This window comes from Odontesthes bonariensis, chromosome 18 (assembly GCF_027942865.1).
Source record: "Odontesthes bonariensis isolate fOdoBon6 chromosome 18, fOdoBon6.hap1, whole genome shotgun sequence".
Lineage (NCBI taxonomy): Eukaryota > Metazoa > Chordata > Actinopteri > Atheriniformes > Atherinopsidae > Odontesthes > Odontesthes bonariensis.
Genome location: NC_134523.1, coordinates 21,536,263 through 21,561,787, shown reverse-complemented (window position 1 = coordinate 21,561,787; position 25,525 = coordinate 21,536,263). Strand labels below are relative to the sequence as shown.

General features: G+C 41.8%; 1 protein-coding gene across 1 annotated transcript in view; it reads right to left on the bottom strand.

Moving 5' to 3' along the window:
* LOC142367260 (venom phosphodiesterase CdcPDE) overlaps nt 1–24,022 on the bottom strand; it is a 48,270-nt gene extending 24,248 nt beyond the window's left edge. Inside the window, exons 1-12 of the mRNA XM_075449242.1 lie at nt 23,250–24,022; nt 20,975–21,109; nt 20,596–20,721; nt 17,862–17,922; nt 16,168–16,265; nt 15,686–15,765; nt 14,992–15,111; nt 14,614–14,723; nt 10,310–10,375; nt 10,150–10,222; nt 8,694–8,802; nt 5,461–5,583 (exon numbers count right to left, since the gene is read on the bottom strand). Of these exons, the coding sequence (XP_075305357.1) occupies nt 5,461–5,583; nt 8,694–8,802; nt 10,150–10,222; nt 10,310–10,375; nt 14,614–14,723; nt 14,992–15,111; nt 15,686–15,765; nt 16,168–16,265; nt 17,862–17,922; nt 20,596–20,721; nt 20,975–21,109; nt 23,250–23,337 (1,189 nt within the window). The 5' untranslated portion in view covers nt 23,338–24,022. The remainder of the gene's footprint in view (nt 1–5,460; nt 5,584–8,693; nt 8,803–10,149; nt 10,223–10,309; nt 10,376–14,613; nt 14,724–14,991; nt 15,112–15,685; nt 15,766–16,167; nt 16,266–17,861; nt 17,923–20,595; nt 20,722–20,974; nt 21,110–23,249) is intronic.
* Between the last annotated feature and the right edge of the window lie 1,503 nt (nt 24,023–25,525).

Genomic DNA, 25,525 nt, shown 5'->3' with positions numbered 1-25,525 from the left:
CGATCTGCCAGTCCAGAGGCACTGCCCCCGATGTCCACGCGATGCTGCAGAGGCGTGTCAACCAAGACAGCCCCACAACATCCAGAGCCTTGAGGTACTCAGGACGGACCTCATCCGCCCCCGGGGCCTTGCCACCGAGGAGTTTTTTGACCACCTCGGCAACCTCAGCCCCAGAAATGGGAGGCCCCAAGTCCGAGCTCCCCAACTCTGCTTCCTCATCGGAAGGCGTGTCGGTAGGATTGAGGAGGCCCTCGAAGTATTCCCCCCACCGACTCACGACGTCCCTAGTTGAAGTCAGCAGAGCCCCGCCCTCACCATACACGGTGTTGACGGTGCACCGCTTCCCCCCCCTGAGCCGCCGGATGGTGGACCAGAATCTCCTCGAGGCCGTCCGGAAGTCGTTCTCCATGGCCTCCCCAAACTCCTCCCAAGCCCGAGTTTTTGCCTCAGCAACCGCCGAGGCTGCGTTCCGCTTGGCCTGTCGGTACCCATCAGCTGCTTCCAGAGTCCCACTGGCCAAAAAGGCCCGATAGGACTCCTTCAGCTTGACGGCTTCCCTCACCACTGGGGTCCACCAGCGGGTTCGGGGATTGCCGCCACGACAGGCACCGACCACCTTACGGCCACAGCTCCGGTCGGCCGCCTCAACAATGGAGGCACGGAACATGGCCCATTCGGGCTCAATGTCCCCCACCTCCCCCGGGACATGGTTGAAGCTCTGCCGGAGGTGGGAGTTGAAACTCCTCCTTACAGGGGATTCCGTCAGCCGTTCCCAACAGACCCTCACAATACGTTTGGGACTGCCAGGTCTGACCGGCTTCCTCCCCCACCAGCGGAGCCAACTCACCACCAGGTGGTGATCAGTTGACAGCTCCGCCCCTCTCTTCACCCGAGTGTCCAGGACATACGGCCGCAAGTCTGACGATACGACTACAAAGTCGATCATCGAGCTGCGGCCTAGGGTGTCCTGGTGCCAAGTGCACATATGGACACCCTTATGCCTGAACATGGTGTTCGTTATGGACAGTCCGTGACGAGCACAGAAGTCCAACAACAAAGCACCACTCTGATTCAGATCGGGGGGGCCGTTCCTCCCAATCACGCCCCTCCAGGTCTCACTGTCATTGCCCACGTGAGCATTGAAGTCCCCCAGCAGGACGAGGGAGTCTCCCGGAGGAGCACTCTCCAGTGCCTCCTCCAGGGACTCCAAAAAGGGTGGGTACTCTGAACTGCCGTTCGGTGCATAAGCACAAACAACACTCAGGACCCGTCCCCCCACCCTAAGGCGGAGGGAGGCTACCCTCTCATCTACCGGGGTGAACCCCAATGTACAGGCGCACAGCCTGGGGGGCAATAAGTATGCCTACACCTGCTTTACGCCTCTCACCGCGGGCAACTCCAGAGTGGAAGAGAGTCCAACCCCTCTCGAGGAGGTTCCGGAGCCCAAGCCGTGCGTCGAGGTGAGTCGGACTATATCTAGCCGGAACCGCTCAGCCTCGCGCACCAGCTCAGGCTCCTTCCCCAGCAGAGAGGTGACGTTCCACGTCCCAAGAGCCAGCTTCAGTAGCCCAGGATCAGACAGCCAAGGTCCCCGCCTTCGGCTGCTGTCCAAGCTCACCCGACCCCCATGGCCCCTCCCACGGGTGGTGAGCCTGTCGGAAGGGGGACCTGTGTCGTTTCTTCGGGCTGTGCCCGACCGAGCCCCACGGACACAGACCCGGCCACCAGGCGCTCGCCGGCGGGCCCCACCCCTGGGCCTGGCTCCAGGGGGAGGCCCCGGTGACCCGCGTCCGGGCGAAGGAACACGGTGTCCAATTTTCTCAGCACATGCAGTTTCTGTTTTTCCTCATGGCAAGACACAACATGATTCTTGATGTTAAAACAATAGCCCCTTTCACACTGAGACCCGCTACTTTAGCGGGTCCAACTTGCCACTTCGACCTGCGTCGAGCGATATGAACGCTTGGTGTATTAAGGCTCTAGCATGGTTGCCGCGTCTGCTAGCGCGAGCGGTGTTGATGACGTCACGATTTCGTGCCCGCAATATATAGTGGCGCAAGTCGATGCGCCAGTAGTTGCAATTTTCTCCGTCACTGAGGTGGCGCTGCTACGTTAAGGTTACCGCTACTCTACAACCACGAAAGTGGAGAAGAAAACAATGCCACTGTCAAGAGCAAGAATACTGTAATTAATGATACTGCTGCAGTATTCGGATCATTTTAATTTTTTAATTCAGTTAAAAGAGGTGAAGGTCTGAAGCCCCGGCACCAACAGAGTCTCTGCCCTCTTCTTTGCCTGCACGTATCTGTCCCGTAGCTTCTTCCACACATTCTTCCACAACTCTCCCTCTTTCCCCAAAGTTCTGCCAATCTCTGTCCATGAGTTTTGGGAGTTTACGTGGTCCCTGTGCTGTTTCACTGCAGTTTCGTACAGGTGCTGTAAAAACGCACATCCTGACTGATCCTGGTGTCACATCGGTCCATCCGGTCTGTTGTTGTTGGCGCCGCCAAGTTACAAAAATCGACTGGTGCGCCGTCTTTTCAAGGCAAGCGCCATGCCTGAAACGTCATTTTGACGTCACGGTCTGCCACCGCCGTGACAGACGCGTTAACTATAACTCCGGCTTTAGGTGACCCGTGTCGCCTGAAGCCGAGTTCAGGGGGCGTTGCCTAATGGCAGAGCGTCACACGGAACACATAAAATGCTGGGCGTGTACAATGACGTAGGCACAAGTAATGTGTCGGAGGTAGGGTTAAATACAGCGTGGCTTCCTCCCCAGATGGCGTGGCACATGTCAAAATATGGCCAGTCCAATCGCCCTCTGCCACTCCTGCCGTTGTGGTCATTAACCGCATGGAACTTTTTCCTCATGGCCTTTAGTTTGTTGGTCACCTGTGTCTTGCTGCGTGGGAAACCGCGCTCTCCCATCTCTCTCGCCAGCCCTTCCAGCCGAGGTCCATCTTTCACCGTCCCCGACATGTGGCGGTAAATAACGTCCTCTGCTCGGAGGCTGAGGAGCTCGCGGACCTCCTTGTCTCCCCAGTTGGCCATATTAAAAAATGTCTCGAACTTGATGTAGGCTAAAACAGAGGGAAACTTGTCCTCACCTGTCACTGTTGTTCTGAATCAGCTGTCCATTCTGTCTTTTAAACTCCTCACGTCACGCCACGCCCACGTCCGACCCGCGTCGATTGCGTTCACATCAAACTCGGCTCGGCAAAAAGACTAGGGTCCGACGCGGGTCGAAAGGCGAGTCGAGTTGACACGCCAGCCCGGGTCGTCAGTGTGAACGCAACAGCGGACACGCTAAATTCGCGAATTAAACGCGGGTTATTCCTCAGTAGGTGCGTTTATATGGACACGTTTCGTTTAAAGAGATTACATGTAATCGCTTTATTAGAATTCGACCGAACTGTATACATGAGCCACAAATAAAGAGATTAAATTTCTTCCGAGTTTACGTTACAGCAATTTAATCCGATAGGACGATGTTTTAACAAATGTTGCAGTATGTCTGAGCTGTTTCTTTGCTTTGTGTTACATGAAAATATGAGGTGCTGTTTTTTTTCTTTAAAAAAATAAAATAACATTTAAAATCCCGACTAGAACTCGCACGCAAAGATGTCTATTTGGTCGCGTGAGGCTGTCGGTTTGTTTTTCTAACTCCCTGGAGTACGGGAACCTATGAAGGAAGAAGAATGTGATGCTGATGCTGCCAGCCACGTATGACTCTGCCTGCCTGCCTGCCATTAATGTTAATGCCCTGTTTGATTTTAAATTATGTTACACAACGCCTCTTCTTTACAAAACATAATACGCGTTAAAAATGACATCTGCCGAAGAAACGGATCAACTGAGAGGATTGTGCACAACTGTTCAGTTGATGAGGATGCTAGCACGTCTGCAGTTGCTTCATCTTCGTAAACCAAGTGGATTAGTTTGTCATAATTGTGAGCTTTCCTGTGACCGAGACACCGATTTCAGGTAGGACAGTTGGATTTAATGGGTTTGATTTTATTAGTTGTATGGACAACTTAAAACATGTAGCGGGTTGTGGTGACACAGGCTAACTTCCACTCTTGGTCAGACAGGCTGTTATAGCCTACATACTGGTGCTACACACATAGAAAAAAGATCTTTGGCTACTTACTAGTAACATTTATCTCCTGCTCAAATCCGACATCGACACCATGGCTGACGTCCGAAAGGGGTCTGCCTCCCAGTATGTCGTGCATTTCCGTCTGGTACACGAAATTGGCCGGGCTTGATCCGCTTTTACCATTTTGCCTTTTGGCATTGGAGTAGGCGGCCTTCAGGGCTTTCCATCTTGACTTAATCTGGTCAACGGACCGGTCAAACCCTGCCTCTTTCAAGGCTGTGTGGACATCATTAAAGATTTCCGAGTTCCTCATCTTCCTCCCGTCCAGTTTTGACATGATATTTTGCTCTTGCAACGTTTTAAATAAAAACACCGTTTCCTCCCCCGACCAATTTTTGTTCTTCTTCACCGTCGCCGTCATTTTAACTTCGATATCTTCCGTTATCTGCCGTTTTACTAGAACTACACAGTCTTTATTAACTTTATCTCGCGCGCCCTTACACTTGCGCAGTGCCATGAAACGTGTTCTAATAATCGGTTTATCCAGGTGCGCCTGTATATATGGGGAGTTTCCTCCTTCAATAGGATTATATGAACGGTCCAAACCACCTATTGTAATCGGTTTAAATATTTAACCCGTTTATATTTAAAGAGATTATTTGACTGTTTACATGACGCATATTTAATCTCTTTACCGGTTTAAACGTGCATTTAATCAGATTAAACGTGTCCATATAAACGCACCTAGTGTGAAAGGGGCTACTGTGTCCTCATGTCATGATCTTTTGGATTTTTATGTATTATTTTTTCTATGTCCTAGTTTCGGTTGGATCAACTTGGGTTCTTTGTATCAATTTAGCATTCATGTTCATCGATGTTATATCCAGTGTGCATGTTTACGAGTTTGCTGCTTCCTGCTTTATTTTGGTAATTACAGTCACAGTTAATTTCTGTTGGTTCCACTTCCACTCTTCCACTCCACATGGTATATATGATCCTGTTTTTAATTTCTTCCTTGCCAGATCAATGCATTTCAGTTGTTTCTATGTATGTATGTATGTATGTATGTATGTATGAATGATGTTCCTGTCCCCGTCCCTCACATGGTTCTTTCTTGTTCTGTTGAGATTCAGATTCGTTGTAGTTTCTTTCACTGCTTGGCAGTTTTGGTTTATTTTCATTAAAGCTTTAGTTTTCAACATCACCGGTCCTTGTCTTCCTTCCTGGCATCTTTAATCTTCTCCTTTTCCTCGTCACCTGTGACACCTAGTGCTTCAGAATTTCCAGTGGGGGTCTCCTGGATTCGTCAGTGCTGTTAATGATGTGCATTAAGAGTTTTTGTTCTTTGTAGATTTACTCACAGACTGTGTTTTCATTCTTTGCTCTGATGCGTCCAAATGGCCCCTCAGATACCACGTAATCGCTGGTATCTCCCACCATTTCCTGCATTGCCTCCTTCCTGTCGCAGCTTATTTCCTCCATACCTGTAACACCATTCAGCTTTTATTTTGTATTAGTCTCTTGCATTGTTTTACACGTACTTCTGACATAGTTTTGAAGTAAGTGGAAAAAGGAAGTGGTTTTGCATGTTTTTTTCCATCAACTGCAATTATAATTTATGTCACTATTCCAGTTAAGATTTTTTTTTTCCCAGAAACAGTCTAATTACATGATGAATATCAAGTTTCATGGGTTTTCTTGAGAATTTTCTTTAGAAGAGGAATTAATTCCAATTAATCACCTTTTCACAATGCTTTCATTCAGTATTTATCTTTGTTTTTTTATTTCTTGATATACGCAAGTCAGTAAATATTATATTTCTTAGTAAACAAATGCTCTGAAGTTGGTTAAGACCAACTGATTTTAACTTGAGCACTGTGGTTCTGCGGTGGCTGAGGTTTTTGTGCAGCTGGAGCAGATTGACTCATTTCATAATACCAAGTGAAGTTGATTAGCAACATCTAAACATTTCCGCTTTAATTTTTTCTTGTTACGGTATACAAACATACTCTGGCCTGTCTGCTCTCATCTTTTTTCATGATGTTGTGGGATTCTGGTAGGCATTTTACAGGAATTTAGAGGGTTTCAAATCAGTGCGAAATTTAGTTTTTTTGGGGGAAAGTGCACCATTTACCTTAATTGTTCTTATAGTTTCTGTGTTTGTACTTTGAGTTGTTGCAGATGCCTGTCAGTTTTTGTTTACTGTGCAATATATTATGAAAAGAAAAATCGTATCTCTCTTGTATGTATAAAACTCACACACAAAACACGACATCAGGTTGAATACTGATTCTGGTAATGTTTCAGTCCTGGTTCTGTTGGACCTCAGCGCTGCGTTTGATACTGTAGATCACAGAATCCTGTTGCACAGGCTAGAAAACTGGGTTGGACTTTCTGGAGCGGTGCTTAAAGGATAAGACTGTTTTTTTTACAATGGGCCCTTGATTTCACATTATACCATGATGTTCTACTCACCCCTGCTTGTTGTTGGTCATTTGGAGCTGTTCCGACGATATTCGCGGGGTGTCTGGCTGCTCTCTTGAGATATTCGGCCATGAAACGGTTTCCTATGAGCAAGCTTATACAGGCACAAACTATGCTGTTTATAATTTATTAATTACTGTACACTAGCACTGATAACGTGGAGGTGCGTCGCTTACTTAAAAAAATCCGGGTTACTGTAATTTTGATTTTTTTGTCGTAAAGTGGGTGTTACTGACATCCTCGTCGTGCTACTGCCACAGACAGCCCACAGACCTGCTGCCTATTTATTCATTCGGCTAAAATTTAAAATTAGTAACCCGGATTTTTTTAAGTAAGCGACGCACCTCCACATTATCAGTGCTAGTGTACAGTAATTAATAAATTATAAACAGCATAGTTTGTGTCTGTATAAGCTTGCCCATAGGAAACCGTTTCATGGCCGAATATCTCAAGAGAGCAGCCAGACGCCTCGCGAATATCTTCGGAACAGCTCCAAATGACCAACAACAAGCAGGGGTGAGTAGAACATCATGTTATAATGTGAAATCAAGGGCCCAATGTCAAAAAACTGGTCTTATCCTTTAACTGGTTCAGGTCCTACTTAGAAGGCCGGAGTTATTTTGTTAGAATTGGCAGCTATGAATTTGAGCGAGTGGCCATGACTTGTGGAGTCCCCCAGGGGTCAATTTTTGTACCTCTTCTGTTAAACTTGTATACGCTCCCTTTGGGTCAGATATTACAGAACTTTAACATCAATTATCACAGTTATGCAGACGATACACAACTTTATGTGTCTCTGTCACCGGACGACTGCAGCCCAGCAGACGTACTGTGTCAGTGTCTGGAGGAAGTAAACACCTGGATGAGAAAGAATTTTCTACAATTAAATGAAGACAAAACTGAGATCATTCTGTTTGGTAGCAAAGAGAAGAGGGTAAGCATTGGTAAATATCTTGAGACTCGGGACCTTACAATCACTGACCAAGTTCGTAACCTTGAAGTGTTGATAGACTCAGATCTGACTTTCAGCAGCCACATCAAAGCTGTCACCAAGGCAGTTTTTTACCATCTCAGAAACATCAACATAATTAAAGGTTTTCTCTCCCAAAAAGACCAGGAGAAACTCATCCATGCATTCATCTGCAGTAGACTCCATTACTGTAATGCTCTTTTAACTGGACTTCCCAAAAAGAGCATTAAACATCTGCAGCTCATCCAGAACGCTGCTGCTGGAGCTTTAACCCGGACTAAGACATCTGAACACGTCACACCAATTTTAAAATCTTTACACTGGCTTCCAGTCAGTCACAGAATAGATTTTAAAAGCCTGCTGATGATTTACAAATCCCAGAATGGTTTAGGCCCAAAATACATCTGTGATATGTTCAGAGAATATAAACCCAGCAGAGCTCTTAGATCCAAGGACTCAGGTCAGCTGGTCCAGTCCAGAGTCCAGACTAAACATGGAGAAGCAGCATTTAGCTGTTATGCTGCTAACAAGTGGAACAAACTGCCAGTGGAGATTAAACTTTCACCAAATGTAGACATTTTTAAATCCAGGTTAAAACATTTCTTTTCTCATGTGTCTATGCTTGTGTTATCATTTGTCTATTGACTTATCTAGACTGTTGCTTGTTTTTAATCATTTTACTTTAATTTTAATTATTTTATTTGTTTCTCTTTATATTCTTTTATATTATTATTATTATATATTTATATTCTTCTTTGTATTTGTAATGCTTCTTCCACTCCCTGCTGCAATGCTTTTATTTTATATGAAGCACATTGAATTTTTTTGTACATGAAATGTGCTATATAAATAAAAAGAATTAATTATAAAAAAATAATTTGACTTTGACAACCAAAATGAATACGAACCACTAATAAGGATATTTGACTAACGTAATCAGGAACAATTTTTAAGGTATAGATACACCTATTTAATTTTCTGAAAAGTTTGATGTCGTCTCAAAATATTGACATCATACAACATATACAAGCCTGAAAAAACACAGATGTTCATCCATCTATTATGACTTTTCATATAATGGCACATTAGTTTTATTTGATTAAAAAAAATTAAGCCATTTTTATGTATATTTTGAATTACCATGATCAGCCAAAACAATGATGTTGAGACAGCGGTGTAGGCCAAGCTGCTTGAGGCCATTCATGAGCTGACCCATGATCTTATCCACACCCTGGATTGATGAAATAATCTGCAGGAAACAAGTGAGATGAACTCAGCTGCTGGTGAAATATCTTTACTTAAAAAGCTATCAGAAACATGATGCAAAGTAATATCAAATTCAACTTCAAAATAGTGTTATTTTCTAAAGCCTAAAGTATTTCTATTTCTAAATTCTGTTGGACTACATTAAGATCACACGATTAACTTACTGTAAATACATTATTTGGAGGAAGAAACCCCTCAGATCAATTCTTAAGGAGTAAAACAAGTTTTAAACTGCATCCAGATAATTTCCAGATGTTGGTAATGATAAGGCTCTGACAAAGACTTTCTGAATGTTGATCAAAGTATATGCTGTATGCTGAATAAACTGTGGGAGAAATAATGAGGATGTGTCTACTGCTGTGGTTGATTATGTTGCTGACGCATGTGGAAGTTGTTCTTTTGATCAAACGGAAAAACTGAGGATGTTACGCGTGACATGGTGGAAAAAGAAACACACGGGGATGCAAGACAAACTGACCAAAGTAATACTAAAAAGACAAATCCCGAGAGCAACTTAAAAAAGACAACTAGACAAATACAAACATTTGAAGTACATTGGTTCCTTTAGATTTCGATATGTGGCTTTTGATATCAGATACAACCTATTTTCAAATTTATGTAACTAACTTTAGCAGTTATTAAAGTTTGATTGTGTGTGACTCCAATACTGTTATGGTACACAATCCGTGGCTATTACAAAACCTTTTACAGTGGAACATCAGAGGCAGACAAGACATGACTAAAAATAATGACTGCCTTGTCCGTGTGATTAGAACTATGAATTGCAATTTTTAAGAGCTCTCTACATTTTAACTGTTGTTGTTGATGGCTAAAATCTACAACTTTTGTGTATGGCCTGTACACAAAAGTTATAGATTTTTATAGAAGGCCATATTGATCACAATAGGTTTGATCATTTGGTTGCAAAAGGACCCAAAACAGTCAATGTTATCCAACAAATTTGTGTACATGGATTTTTAACTTTATATGAAGGCAAACTCTCAAAAGACCACTTAGGACTTTTCAAAAGTGTTAATGTGCTAATAATTTTAATTGTATTATCAGTAGTCTCATTAGGATTTATGAAAGTTTGCAGTGGCTATAAATGGACTTTTTTCATTTAAAATTTTTTATCATTAGTGATAATGGATGGCATTAAGGTGGCAATAGGAATTACTGTATGCTTGACTTGGTGAATTAAGGTGAAGTCCAGGTGAATATCAAACAATGATTACAATCAGAAAACGGGCTTGAAAGACAGTAAAAAGAGTAAAGATGAACTGATTCTTTTGTTTCTTTATCATTCTATAGTTGAATAGGGTGACCTTACCCCTCCGCTAACCGGACCAAAGCTGTGTCCAGATTTATCAGGTTCCTCCAGATACAATGTGTAAAAATCTGGCCTGAGAGAAAGGTAATTTGTATTATTATTAGTAATATTTTGATTAAACAACAATTCTAATTTGATGTCCTGGAAGGGAGAAACCAACCTTTCATCGTCTGGCAGTTGCAACCACTTCAGCACAGTAAATACCCTTTCTTCAAATGGCACTTTACTGGCAAAAGAAAGGGATTGGTTAAGTAAAAAGTCTCAAAAAAGCATAAAAACCCAAGTGACACATTTCAATCCAGACTGTGCAATTGAGCACATGAAGCATGATTCAGAAACTGTTTGGGTAAGGAATATCATTTGGAACGGAAAATCAGAAGGTAATGTTAGAGCAACCACACTGAAACCTATGACAAACACGAAGAGCTGCATTGTTGTTCTTGCCTAAGAAATGAGTCAGAGTTGAATGAAAGAGATGCATCCAAATTTTAAGGCTATTGAACCCAAAAGATAATTTTTTGACATATCCTCCATTATATAGAACAAACTAAACAAAAAACCCTATTTTGTACAAAAAAATGTACGTAGGTAGCCTGGCTGACGAGTCCACATCTCGATGAGATGGTGGTCTGGGAACTAGGTGTGCATTTTCTCGTATTTGAGGCGTGGTTTACGAATGCCTAGAGCCGTTTATTGGGCGCTACGAATGTCTATGAAATGGCGTCTGGTTCTTCTCATGCTGCTTTGCGCGCGATTCATAGCCAATTGTATCACTTATACCAGATGACGTATGTAGAGCGACAGAAATTCGACGAGGAAGAAGGCAATGAAATCTTTCAACGCCAAATGTTGCTCTTTTTTAAAAGTAAACTTGCGTTCTAAGCTACTTAAAACACTTTCTAAGGCTGCATCGAACGGTAACGTTGTGTCTGCTGCCATGTTGGATTAACACTCTACAAGCTTCGGTGTCGCACATAGACGTCATCATCGTCTTGCTGCCCCCCCCCCCTGTTCTGTGATTGGTTCCCTAACTCAGGCAAAAATAAGTGCGGTGGTTTCCAGAATGCCTTTGCAGTGTGAATGAAATCGAGCGCAAAGCAGCATGGGAATTCTCAGGCTAGTATGTAGGTCTCAATGAAATTTTTTCTTGCTCCATTTCAACAGAAAAATTTATAGAATTGGCTTACTCCTGGTCCTCCAAAAATCCACAGTGTGTCCCTAAAGGTTTCACTTGCTTAACTAGGTGAGCTAATAAAAGTCTCTCTGGGGCTTTCATGTCTGTAGTCACTCTGAGGGCTGATGCGGGATTTTTGTTTAGGTCCTTGAACAAGGCAGGATCTCACCCACAGGACTGGATTATTGATTAATTTATTCATTTTTGACAGTGTAGTTTAAGGCATAAACAGTGAAAGACAACTGTAGATTTATTAAAAGGAATTCAAGAAACACTTGAACCCTCACTAGAATACCAATAAAGATTCACCTGCCATTAAGAATAGTGTTTAATTTAAAAAAGAGGAAACAAATGTTTAGCCACATAGAAAGTTATTGAGCTGTATGTTTAAATGAAATGTTTTTAAAGTATAATTTTATGTTTCCATCAGGAGTTAGTGAATTTGGAAATTAGGTCTTAGGCCTCAGGTCCTCTGAAGCCTTAAAGGAGAATTCCGGCATTTTTACAAACATATCCCATCTGTTGGAGACCAAGGAAAGTTTGCCAAAGGGAAAAACGCGAGAAATTTTCATGCCCGCTGCGCAAAGTTGTCCGATTGCGCTGATTTCCATGAAAGCGGGCTCTATCGGGCAAGCTTTTAACCTTTCCTGAAGCTCTTAACGTGTATCAAAATACTTTTCACCGAATGTGCCGTGGTGTCAGTAGCAATACAATTCGAACCAGGGGCTAACCATACCATTAGCTAGCACAGACATACATTTTGAGATTTCAAAAACAGCGCACTTACAGCTTCCGTGTTCCACCGGCGTGCGCACAAATCAATCGTTCGCCGAAATCATACACTATAGTATTTCAAAATTGTCTTTTTGTCCACCAAAAACGACCCTCGGGAACCGAACTACACATTGCCATGTTTGTTATTGTTTCCTATCGAACAACTGACTCGTTTCAACACCCATATTCGCCGTGATGTCATGACGTGTCACATGACTGCTTGAAGGAGCGCACCATCGCCCATTATTCAGCTGCGGGAGATAAGAACCCTCGGGATTTTCCATCCATCCATCCATTATCTATACCGCTGAATCCGTCGGTCGGGTCGCGGGGGGGCTGGAGCCTATCCCAGCAGTCAATGGGCGAGAGGCAGGGTACACCCTGGACAGGCCGCCAGTCCATCGCAGGGCCACACAGAGACAAACAAGACAAACGACCATGCACGCTCACACTCACTCCTACGGACAATTTAGAGATGCCAATTAACCTAACATGCATGATTTTTTGGACGGTGGGAGGAAGCCGGAGTACCCGGAGAGAACCCACGCATACACGGGGAGAACATGCAAACTCCACACAGAAAGGCCCCAGCTGGGTGTTGAACCTGGAACCTTCTTGCTGTGAGGCGACGGTGGTAACCACCACACCACCGTGCAGCCTCCTCGGGATTTTATTGGAAGCAATTTCGAGATGGATAGTTCGTCAGATTCTGATGTTGGACTGGAAGAGTTTGACGAGTTTGATGGTCGGGGTTATCTTTTTGAACCAGAATACACTGATGAAGAGTTGTTGGGACAAGATGCAGCGAGGATGGCTCAAACCGATGATCCAGAAACGGGAGCTGCTGCTAGGTCACGCATTGGGGAGACATGGTGGTGCAGATGTGGACATTGTATTGCACTGACCACAGAGGAAGACAGTACTTTGGAATACTATAGTGTATGACTTCGGCGATCGATTAATTTGTGCGCACGCCTGTGGAACACGGAAGCTGAGAAAGGTAAGTATGCTGTTTTTGAAATCTCAAAATGTATAATGTCTGTGCTAGCTAATGGTATGGTTAGCCCCTGGGTCGAATTGTATTGCTGCTGACAACACGGCCAATTCGGTAAAAAGTATTTTGATACACGTTAAGAGCCTCAGGAAAGGTTAAAAGCTTTCCCGATAGAGCCCGCTTTAATGGAAATCAGCGCAATCGTACAACTTTGCGCAGCGGGCATGAAAATTGTCTCCAACAGATGGGATATGTTTGTAAAAATGCCGGAATTCTCCTTTAATCTCTTACTTGCTCCACACTCCGTATTGCCACAATGTTTCCTAATAAACCCCACTGAAACTTTGGCCATGTTACATAATGCTGGAATTAACAGCTTAGTTGCCAGCTGGAAACAAAAAAACAAACTGGAGTCTCTTTAGGACTTTTTCAAATGAGTATGTTGTGTCTACTCAATCAGATCAGCTAATACTGGCCATGTTTATTGTCTAAAGGCAGAAAATAGCTGAAGTTAAAGTAAAGGTTAAGATAGAGTTTTAGGTCAGACATGAAACAAACTTGGATCTCAAAGCTGATCGTTGTCTATCAACCAACTCCAACTTCTTCATATGGACTTTTTCACAGTTTAAAACTGGTCTCCTCTCATTTAGAAACATAACAGTTTCATAAAATGCAGCCAGAGTATAGTCCCACAACAGTATCAGAAAGTGACCATAAGTCACAAAAAATATTTTTTGTAACAGTTAAATGAAATCCCATGATACTTTGTTGGTTTTTGCAGCCATACTCTATCCAAAAGGGAAGTTAGGTCATGAAAACATGTTTGACTTTGTTTACTGAGCTATTACTATTTAATTGAAAGAACTGCAGCACCAATTTGTTGCACCAGTTTGGATCCTGTTCAGACCCAATCAGCTAAGAAATGGCCTGGGAATTCGGTCCTGGTCAGTCACTGATCGGTCGGTTGGGGGGTATAAATATGAGTAACTAGGAACGCTATATTAGCACATGTAAAACATAACAATGTCCACAAGATATACAAATGTCAGCTTTTATTATTAGAAGCATTTAAGATGTTACACCTGAGAATGGACTGCAGAATATAGGTAAACAAAAAGTAAAGTTTGGCCAGGTTATAAGCGTGCCAAGTGTCCAACACAAAACTGTTAATTAGAGGGATGGCAAAGTGAGAAAGGGGGCTGTGGTAAGGATAAGAAAAAATAAATCAAAATAGAAAAATCGATACACTCCACTGACAAAATGACACTAACCAAGTTACACTGCGCTGCTCTCAGTGTCGAGATTGACCTATTTAGAGTTTTATTCCTGTCACTCCTTAACCTTCAAATGCATTCAGCAAGGGTTCATTGGAAAAAAAGAGTGGAACGGGATCGCGTACACTCTGGCAGTTTTAGCTATACAGTCAGTAACTTGGGATGCCATATTCTCTGGCAGAGTGTGACATTTCAGTCTAGTTCCCCCTGCATTCTTTCTTAATGAAAAACAGGAATGATATCCTTACCCATTGTAAGGCAGGTAGATGTTTGGGAAGCTTCCATTGATTTTGACTTCTGATCCTGGCCAGAAGAAGGTCCCAGACTTCAGATCATGGTACCTTGCTGTGTGCCAAATCTGCAGCCACAAGAGATCTGATATTCACTGAAATGTGGGTCAGCACAGATTACACAGTCCCCCCTCCATGAAATGAAATTGGAATGGTTTTGTTTCCTTAAAAAAAAATGAAGCACTTGCAGGACACTTGTATAGAGTTATTCAATTATCATCAAGATGACATTTTTCCTAAATGTCTCAATAACCCAAAATACATTTTTCAGAAACTCAGCTTTTTACTTGATCTGTATCTGCTTGTGTCACTGACAGTGAATCTAACAGGACTCACAGGCTGTCCAAGGTACCAGGCAGGGTTGTCTTTCTCTGGACCTGACAGGGTGAAAGTGGCGTTCAACACTGGGTCGTACATAACGTTGTCAATCAAACCGTTTGACTCTGGATAGAGACCCTGAAAATAGAAAAAAAGGAAGGGGAGAAATAAATGACACATCTTAGAATCTCATCCACTTTACAAAAGGTATCTGTTATCAGCATTTTTGAGATGAGTTCCTATTTACTGATGTTAGGGTGGGTTGATTCTTCTTAAGAAGTGGTTCATTTGTCAAAATATGCCTGTAATTTTTCAGTTATAATCCGTGTCTGTCAGTAGTAAGTGTTTAATTTCACTGCCACATGGTGAGAGTAAACATTACAACTGCTTTTCCCTTGCCTCACTTCTGAACATTTGTTTTTTCATTGAGAGAAATTTCTTGGAAAAAGGGATCGTCTGACACACAGAAGAGAATCCTCAAAGAAGTCAAACCATAACAAAACAGACCATTCACCCTATGTGAACTGCCTTTCCTATTTTTCTCCCTTTCGATCCATTTTAATGAGGTGGCCAAACACATTCGGAAAACCTGCTCCTATTTAATCCAGTGTAGTACATCATTTCAAAAGATGTACAGAACAGTAAATTGTGCAAATTGCCAGGAGAGCAGATATACACTTGGCTTTATGTGCAGCATAATGAGTGCATTCACCGTTACAATAGTATAGTGATTAGGAAAAGTCTTGCTTGGAAACGCTGCCTGCATGTACGGAGCTGATGTTCCACAGTTTCCTGCAGTGTGAAAAGAAGACAAATACGTTTAATATGTTTTCTTTGAAGCCATACCCTGGAAACAATTACAGGCATTAAAGCTTTGTCAGAATGTATGAGTAAATACCCTCCATTTGGGGGTTGGATATGTTTGTATAAATACCAAATGCCATGGCTACATACGCATGCGCAATGACTGGAAATACTGTTTAACCCTATGGGGTCTATCATCACGCTGCTGTCCAACACTAAATTAAATAGCGGATTGTGAGATGTGAAAATGATTCTATTCTGTTTTCTACATTTTAAAAACATTTTAAAAAACATTTAAAAATAAAAAAGGGTTGTTATTGATGGGTTTCTTTTGCCCTGAAGATGTCAACAGTAAAAGTAGAAGACAGTAAAAAGTGGGACGACATTAACTGAGTTTGTCCAGAACTGGGATGAGATCGCTCCACGTCTGCATGTACTCAGCCCTCAGACCATCCAAAGATACAAGGAGCAGAGGTTGTTGCTTAAAGCTGTGATGAAAAAAAAACAATATAGTAGGAAGAAATGATCCAGTTAAACAGAAATATAAATGCATTGATCAGATCGAGTTGGTCTCACTGGATAAAAACAGGATCCTCATGAAGTTGGGAAAAACTCTCATTAAATCCTGTCACCCCATGTTTTTAGTTTCATGTTTTATCATGTTTTAGGTTGTTTATGTCTTGGTTTCTGAGTTCATGTTTTGTTTTAGTTTTGCCATTGTTTTTCCCCTCACTTCCCATGCCAGATCATTAGTTTTCACTCACGTCACCTGTTTTTCATTGTCCCCAACTGCACCCATTCACCCATCACTCCCAGTTTAGTATTTAGTTCCCAGGCTGCCCTGTCAAAAATTAAATCCTTTTTATGTTTTTCACCCCTCATGCCACGATTAAGATAAGTGCTTTTTTTCCCCATGCCATGTCTAGTCTTTTGTTGTGTGTTGTCATAGTTACATTCATGTTTTTGTCCCCACAGTTTAGTTTTGTCTTCCGGCTTTTGTTAACTTTGTTTTTGAATAATAAACCCAGTTTTGCCTTACACCTCTGGATCCATGTCCTGCCAACCCACCCATTGGGACAAATCCCTTTGACATGTGTGAAATTTGCCATTGGATGTTATGTGTATTATTCAACAAAAATGGGATATTAATGCAACAACAGCATTGGAATTGTGTAATAATTTGGTAATGATTTTCTTGAATAGTAGAAAAATCTAATTATTAGTATACCGTAAAGATAACAATTTGACACAATTTTCTGAGGTCTTATCTGTATGAATGAGACAGGCTTTGGTCATAATAGCTTTTGGTTTAAGTGCAGTGCCTCTTGTCTTTTCTCCTGTTTGTCACACCTCTTCGTTACCAATCTGTTTTCAAGGTGGAGACACTGCAGGTGCTCAACAGGTGCTTTTTTTGGTGAAGTCAGCAGCTACTCACTTCAGTCTGGCGCTGAACTGGACAGAGTTGTTGAATCAGTCTGATGAAAAGTGGTTGCTGCACATAGTCTTTAGCTAATTCTACGCTCCTCTGTACAGCTGACAATGGGACATTTCCAAGAGAAACTGGCTTCATTGGTCCAGCAAGGTGGATACATGTGGGCGGGGCTTAGAGGTGGAGGCTTAGCAGAGGAGGCGGAGTGAACTTAACTGGTGATATACTTTTAAAATGAAAATTGAATAGTTTCGTTGAATGAGGAACTTTCAAACAAAGGTGCACTTAAAAAAAAAATGCCAGTGATATGTTTTTGGGGAGTTTGACCCTTGCTGGTGACTTCAAACACCCAAATAAATGCTCCCGAGAACAGAAATAAGTGATTTATCCATATGTCCCCTATAAAATGTATTTTAAATTTAAAATCAATTTAAAAATAATATGTGGGAAGACATATTTTTGAAAACAGGCACAAGGACAGGTTCCAGCAACTCAATGAATTGAAAATTGAGGTAAAAGGTTCAGTCAGTAAAAAGATTTCAGGTAAAAGATTTTCAGGCAAACAAATCAAAGAATATCAATAAGTTATCACATAACAGAGCATATCTAATTCTCATGTAAGCGATAATAAACCTTTCAAAGTTTGAGAACTTACCCTGCAGGACATTTTGGGGTTGATAGGTCCTCACATTTATCGTCCACCCACTCTCCCTCACCTACAGCAAAAGGTAGAAAATATAGAGATGGACTGTTGTATGTCACTACTGCACACCCCATTGTTTATTTTACTGTGTGTCGTATGTTAAAAAAAAAAAAAAAAAAAGAAATCTGATGCTTAAAGTGATTTGTGCTCTGGCAGGATTACCTTCAACGTATTCATGGTTCAGGGTTTTTTCAACGCAAGATTTATTTTCAAATTGATATATTTTAATATATTGTGAAGGGGCAACACAGCCTGAGTTGCTTTATTTAGCCAATTAAGGCCAAAACGTGGAGAGCATTACTCTTAACAAGGCTATTCATCTGTTCATTTATTTTAATCCTGCGCAAGAATGAGGGGTGCTGGAGCCTATCCCAGCTGACATTGGGGAACAAGTGGGATATACCCTGAAAGGACTCAGTCCATCACAGGGGCAATTCAGGGGCAAAGAGCTATGCTGGCACATGGGATTTTGCCCATGTTCCTGCATGTGCAACGACAATCAGGACACAGCATAGGACTCAACCAGCAAGGTTTTAACTTGTGACTTTGTTGTGGCAACCAGATATGTTCTAAATGCAGAAAAATAAACCATCACAGTCACTGTCTCATTTTCACTTTTCATGCCCAGAGAGCTCTCTATTTGTTTGTAACTTTGGATTGTATCCTTCATTAGTAACAGACCCTAAATCCCATCAGGGTGTGTTGTATGCACAACAGGCTGGAAAAATGAGAGTTGAGACGGAGCAGAAGGAGTGACTGAGTTGGCTACTATCCTTGTTGATGACTAACTCTAATCTTTAAAACAATTCTTGCGTACTCTCAGTGCATGCATCTGTGCTACTGTAGAGATCTTCATCAGTGCAGCAAACCACAATATTTATAAAAAAAAAACAAGGTAAGTAAACATAGAGGATGACATATATGAACCCACTGTGACTGAACTGAATTAAATAATATTTTATTTATTCCAAAATAGGAAATGCAGCATAAAGTTCATCCTGGCGCTGTAGAGAGACGGCAGCCTTCTGGTCACTCTGCAGCACCACGTTTGTTTCTTACTACTTTGCTCTACTTTTTTCCTACTCCTTCACAGAGGTTCTTTTTATGGGTGACCCATGGATACATTGGACTTTAAAGACTTTAAAGAACGAACAGGGGTCAACTATCTTGCACAAACGCACACAGACTATAAACCTTCAGTTCCCTCCATGATAATGGGAAATGTGAACTCGCTGCCTAATGAGATAGACGAGCTGTCCGCTTTGCAAAACCAACGGATTTACCGGTTGCAGCTTGTTCATCCTCATGGAGACATGACAGGTCATGTCTCTGTAAAGGTAGTTTTGTGATGCCCAGACTTGGAGCTACTAGCCGTTAGCCTACAGCCATACTATCTGCCGAGGAGCTCTGCACAGGGACTGTGTTGTTCCCTCTCCTCTTCAGACTGTTCACCCCAGACCTCTGCTACAACTCTGAATGATGTCACATCCAGAAGTTTGCAGATGACACAGCAAACATGGGCTGTATCAGGGACGACCAAGAAGAGGAGTACAGGAGTCTGGTTAGGGACTTCGTTGTCTGGTGCCACACAAACAGCCTGCAGCTCAATACCTCAAAGACCAAGGAGCTGGTCATAGACTTTAGGAGGGCCGAACCAAGGATGAGACCAGTCCTGATTGAGGGAGAGGAGGTGGAGGTCATGGAGACTTACAAATACCTCAGGCTGTGGCTGGACTGGGCAAGCAACACAAGGCAACTGTATAAGAAGGCCCAGAGCAGACTGTATTTCCTGAGGAGACTGCGATTCTTTAACATCTGCAGGAAGTTCCTATGGATGTTTTACCAGTCTGTGGTCGCCAGCGTCCTCTCCTATGCTGTGGTGTACTGGGATGGCAGCATATCTAAGGCAGACCTATCCAGGCTGGAAAAGCTGATCACGAGGGTCGGTTCTGTGGTCGTCATGGAGCTGGACTCCGGCGACAGTAGCAGAGAGAAGAACACAAACCAAACTGCTGGCCATGCTGGACAATGCCAGTCATCCTCTGCACACTGTCATCAGCAACCAGAGAAGCATGTTCAGCGACAGGCTGCTCATCCCAAATAGCAGGACCAACAGACTGAAAAATTCCTTTGTCCTCCCAGCCATGCATGCTGGGATGGGAGCACCATCTTGTAAGAAATGCTCTCTTTACTTTATCCTAAACATCAGTTTTTGCAAAGGCTGAATGTGAAGTACAAAGGTGAAAAGTCCTTGGACAATAAGTACTTGTTATAATTTATCAGTCATCAGTGATCAGTTTTAAATAGTCTTTAATCATATAGTACTGTTCTCAGGAGGATTTAACAATGTGAGAAATGTAAAGTAAATCAATGTATGTTTAATCCAAATAATCTGTATTAGTATCATATTTGTAATCAGTTAGAAAATGCATAATCAGTACACACCAATGCAAAGAAATGAATAAATGAATTATTTAGCTCTATCCTGCCAAGAGGTCCATAATGTTGAAAAAGAAAGTCATTCTTACAGGCTTAAATCAGTGCTGAAACGAGAATGCAAATATTCAACAGATGATCTGCACAGCTAGCATGTTGCATAAGGAGGACATAGTGTATAACACCTGCACTCTTTATTAACTGTATTTATGTTAAACATACGATGCCTTTGCAGTCATTATAGTCTCACCTTGGCATATGTTCTTGTAGTTTGTGCAACAGTCTCCTGCAGACAGACAGTCGTCAGAGCAATGACATTTACTCTCCGTTAGCCTCTTTTCACCACAGCGTAGTTTTGTGCATTCCCATTGTTGGGCTGAAGGGAACAGTTATTGAGTTAGAAAACACTGCATGATACAACAGATGCAATTATTTTTGTGTTCAATTACAGTTAAACCTGCTTTATTTTACTAGAATTATTTTGAATTAAAATTCTATTCTAATTCATTGGATTGATAAAGAGCCAAAACTGTATTGGACAAAGACCAGAAATAAAGAGGAACAAAGCTAAACTCTATTACTAACAAAGACATTAAAGGAAAGATGCAACTTCAAAAATTATATCTAACTTGGAGCAGTGCAGATGTCATGGTAGTCATAGCAGCAGCTGTTGGTGGTATTACAGTTCGTGTCACATCTGCAGCCAGGGATTTCATCGTCAAAGGGCTCATAGCATCTATTCCTGCATGAAGTGTGGGGGATGACTGGAAGACATGGCACAAACACATTTTTGAGTGACATTTTGTCAAAGCAATGATTTAGGTAAGTAGATCTGCCATAAGTGATAGTAAATATTTAATTTGAATGTGTTGTTTCAGTTGGTGACGATCCCTCCAGACTCAGGATTCCCTGGAGGGATCACATATCCCATCTAAACTGGGAACGCTTTGGGATCCCCCAGGAAAAGCTTGAGAGTTTCACTGGGGAGAGGGATGCCTGGATCTGTTGCCTCCGCAACCCAACCTTGAATAAACCAAAGATAATGGATGGATGGATAGATGAAAGAGTTGTTTCAGTTACTTCCAAGAAATCCATTTCGGACTTGTCTGGCTTATGCGATACGTTGAGCACCTCTTTCTATTTGACCTTTGTCCACAATTACAGGTCTTGGATTCTTGGGCTCTGTTCTAGCTTTGGTGTTCACTTTACTGAACTGTGTCACAATTAAACGATGCCTGAAGATAAAGAGTCATTTTTGTAATGACCCTCCTTGAACACTGCTTACCATCTTGTATGGTTCAGCTGTTTTTTTCCTTTCAAACTGCTTTGAATTTTCTATCAGACCGCTCATTTGAACAAAACACTCTCCGCTCTAACACACATCTCAGTGTTGATGTTAATGGAAGTTGAAATTGCAACTTTCTCCTGAATTTCAGCAAATGTCTTTAGCTTTTTTCCTGATGAGTTTATCACTTGTACATTTAGCTTTTTACAGAATATCTATCATCTGGCGTAAATAGAAGTATAACAGTATATTTGATTTGTGTAGGATTACAGGCATGACATAACATAAAAAGCTGGCATTACGAGCCTGCTCATTAGACTGCAACATAAAATGATACTGAACGTAGGGAGTTAATAAATTAAGACAAAGCCCAGCTAGTTGAGGCAGATGACCACCCCTGAGCCTGGTTCTGCCAGCGGTTTATTCCTGTTAAACGGGAGTTTTTTTCTTTCCAGAGTTGCCTTGGGCACACACAGGATGGGAGATTGGATCAAAGTGAAGTTTTGGTGCAATCTGTAAGTTTCCTTAGCTAGGGTACTTTTCTGTTCAGTCCTTCAGTTTTCTCTTTGCATGTGTCTTTTATTGGGCTTTATCTTCCTAGACTTTGGAAGTTTCTTTTTGTTTGAACTTGAACATCATGCCTCAGTGACTGGTTACCTAAATGGGATAGAGAATCAAAATCGTCTTTTTCCCGTTTTTGGTGTTAGTCCTGAGTCTCCCCGCTGTGGGGAGTACACACGAAGTGCCAGCAAGCGTCAGAACCTCTGTTTCAAGTACTCCCCTTTTTAATATATATCCCCCTATCCGTTTTTGTGAAAAAGTGACGTCACTTTTTCAGAAATAGCCCCCCCCTCACCCAAGTCCACAGCCACTCCGTTTCAGACACGCCCCTTCGGCGAGAAACAGGAACAGGTGAGCCTTCCAAGGCTGTGAAAGCGGACTACGATCGTTACATATTCTTCCCCCGGAAAGCAATGTTCGCGATCAATGGCTTTTATTTATTTTTAACAGCATCCCCAACCGCCGACTTTTCCTTTGCGCTGCGCATTTCACGGACTACAGTTTCACAAAACTCCGTTCCGAGCAGCTCATGGTCAGTTCCGACAGGGACAGACCCAGACTGCAGCCTGTGTCTCGCTCCGGTGATCGGCTGCACGTCTCCAGGACTATGGGGCGAGCAGGTCGGATCACAGCTGACCCTTCTCACGCTGCACATGGACTATTTGCATGAGGCTTCGGTCCATTCGGACTAGAACCTCCCGTCACAAAAACAGTTTTTCCCCCTTGCAGTCGGACTTATGAACACTTCATAATCACCTCATAACCTGCCCCAGTCACTTTACCATAATTAAAATTGCACTAATGAAGCTGCACTGTTGTTGCTCTGTATATTGGATACTGTGTATTGTTGTACACACCTTGTACATTTTATATTCATATATTTTTATTCTTTATTTTTTATCCTATGTTACATGTTTGAACCTTACGCCGCAGCAAATTCCTAGTTAGTGAACACTTTTTTTTTTTAATATTATTGGGTTGCTTTGTTTTATTTATTTTTTGGCCTGGCTGTGTATTTTGGTATGTGTTCATATGATTGTGTGTTTGTCTGAGAGTACCTTTGTTTTTACATCTCTGCAAGTCCAGTCCAAGGCCAAGTCCAAGACCAAGGATTAAGATCACTATGGTTGCCGCCAAGACACCCATCTGTTACACACATGGCAATAAATCACACAAAGGAATACAAAAACAAGTTGCCTGTAACTTGTAATGACTCATCTTTTACAAATTTTTAAGGGCATCATTTGGTGTAAGAGTACTGCTTCTATTAACAACAGTTTATTATACACTGTTTTAATTACACTAATGATACTGAAGATGTATAAATGTAAACACCGGCCAACTGCTACAAATCTACATGGGTTTCAGTTTCAGCTTTCCTTTTATAACTCATTCCACATTTGGCATCATACAGTTCTTTTTAATATCCATCTGTAAGAAATACAGACTTAATTTCCAGAAAAGTTGGGAAATATACAGAAATGCTCTAAAACTTAGACGTCATTTGTTAATTCCTTGTATAATATTCCTTGACACCAAATAAATTTTAAAAGGGGATTTACAGTATCTTCACTGACTAACTCTATTGTATTTAGAAAACGAACAAATTCAATATTTGATGCCAAAAAAATAGAAGTAACAGCTTTCTGGAAGATTCTACAATAAGCAAATTAATTGGTGACTGGTAAGGAGCTCACCAGCATCCACCAAAGAGGTATAATTTCCAAGCAAGGATACGTTTTTGACAAAAAGAGAGGAAAGAATCCTAGGTCCAGGCACTTCAGTTGATTGCGCGTATCGGCTCTAAGGCCTTCATCAGGGTGTGTGTTACAGAGGCAAACAGGTATCTAATTATATGATTGCCCTCAGGTGTAGTACTTGTAGGCCTACTCCAAGCCACAAGAGGCAGTGGTAAGCACCACAGTATGGCAACATGGCAGATATAAGTATAAGAAGCATCGATGTCTCTCTAAACTAGATAGATGTCTCTTTTAACTACATAAGCCTACATACACCGTTCCTGGAATAGTCAATTTACTTATAAAAGACAGAGGAAGGATTTAGGCATAGACTACAATTTGCTCTCTTCATAAAAAAACACTACACAGAGTGATTAGATATATCCCATAGATCAATACCAAATCATTACTATTGGCTCAATTAATCAAAAGTATGTTGTATGCAGCAAACACATTATTACATCAATATAAAATCCAAAACATTAACTGAAGTGCCTGGACCTAGGATTCTTTCCTCTCTTTTTGTTGAACATTGCACCCTCCAAGAGCACCAGTTGATTTTGAGGGATACCAGCAGCGCTCTACCTACTCTTGTAAGGATACGTTTTTGCTTATTTTAATGGGTTTTAAATTTCTTTCTTTTTTAATTTCTTTCTTTTATTTTTTTTTATTCCTTTTTAATGGTTTTATTGCCTTCTTGTGATTTTATGTAGCTGTAAAGCACTTTGAATTGCCCTGTATATGAATTGTGCTCTATAAATAAAATTGCCTTGCCTTGCCTTGCCTTGCCTTGCCTTATCACTTATCCCAAACTCCGTCATAGATTAGTTTGTAGAAATATTTTCAATGGAAGATTGCAACAAACTTTAATCATTTATCAGTCACTATCATAACATTGTAAAATTATTCAGGGAGTGTGGTTTCACCATCATGCCTCTACTTGTGAGTACATTGGAAAACCATTTTCACTCAACACTGTCCAAACTTTATGACACAGGAGGAAACCATATATCGACAGCAGAGTTCTCTGGACATGAGCTCTCCTGAGAGAAAGACATACAAGGATATAAGATATGTGGTCGGATGAATTCACGTTTCAGCTGAAGAAAAAAAAAAGTTATTTGGTTCTATGTGCCAAAGATAAGAAAGATTATCAAGCCTGTTATCAGAAAAAGCTGCAAAAGCCAGCATCTGTGACTGTATGGGGCTGAATAAAAGAAGAAGTGCAAATAAGTGAAGGTCTCGGTGATGCAGAGGCGTATATTTTAGAATTTAGAGTGGCCTATTCTTGGGAAGTCTGTAGTTATTTCAGCAAGACAATACCCGACCTCTTTCTGCACACCTTGCAACAGCATAGCTTCACAGACACCGTGTGTGTGTGCAGGACTGGCTTGCTTACAGTTCATATCTGTCTACTACTGATTTGAGGCATCATGAAGGAGAATCAGACGATAACCATACTGTTGAGCCCTCTGAAATCTTGGATTCAACAGACAGGACACAGATTTCTTGCACTTACAATCAAATAAGATTGTTAGTGAAGACAATGAACACACTTTCCTTGCAAGTGTATAGTACAGATAAAAGTTTTTCCT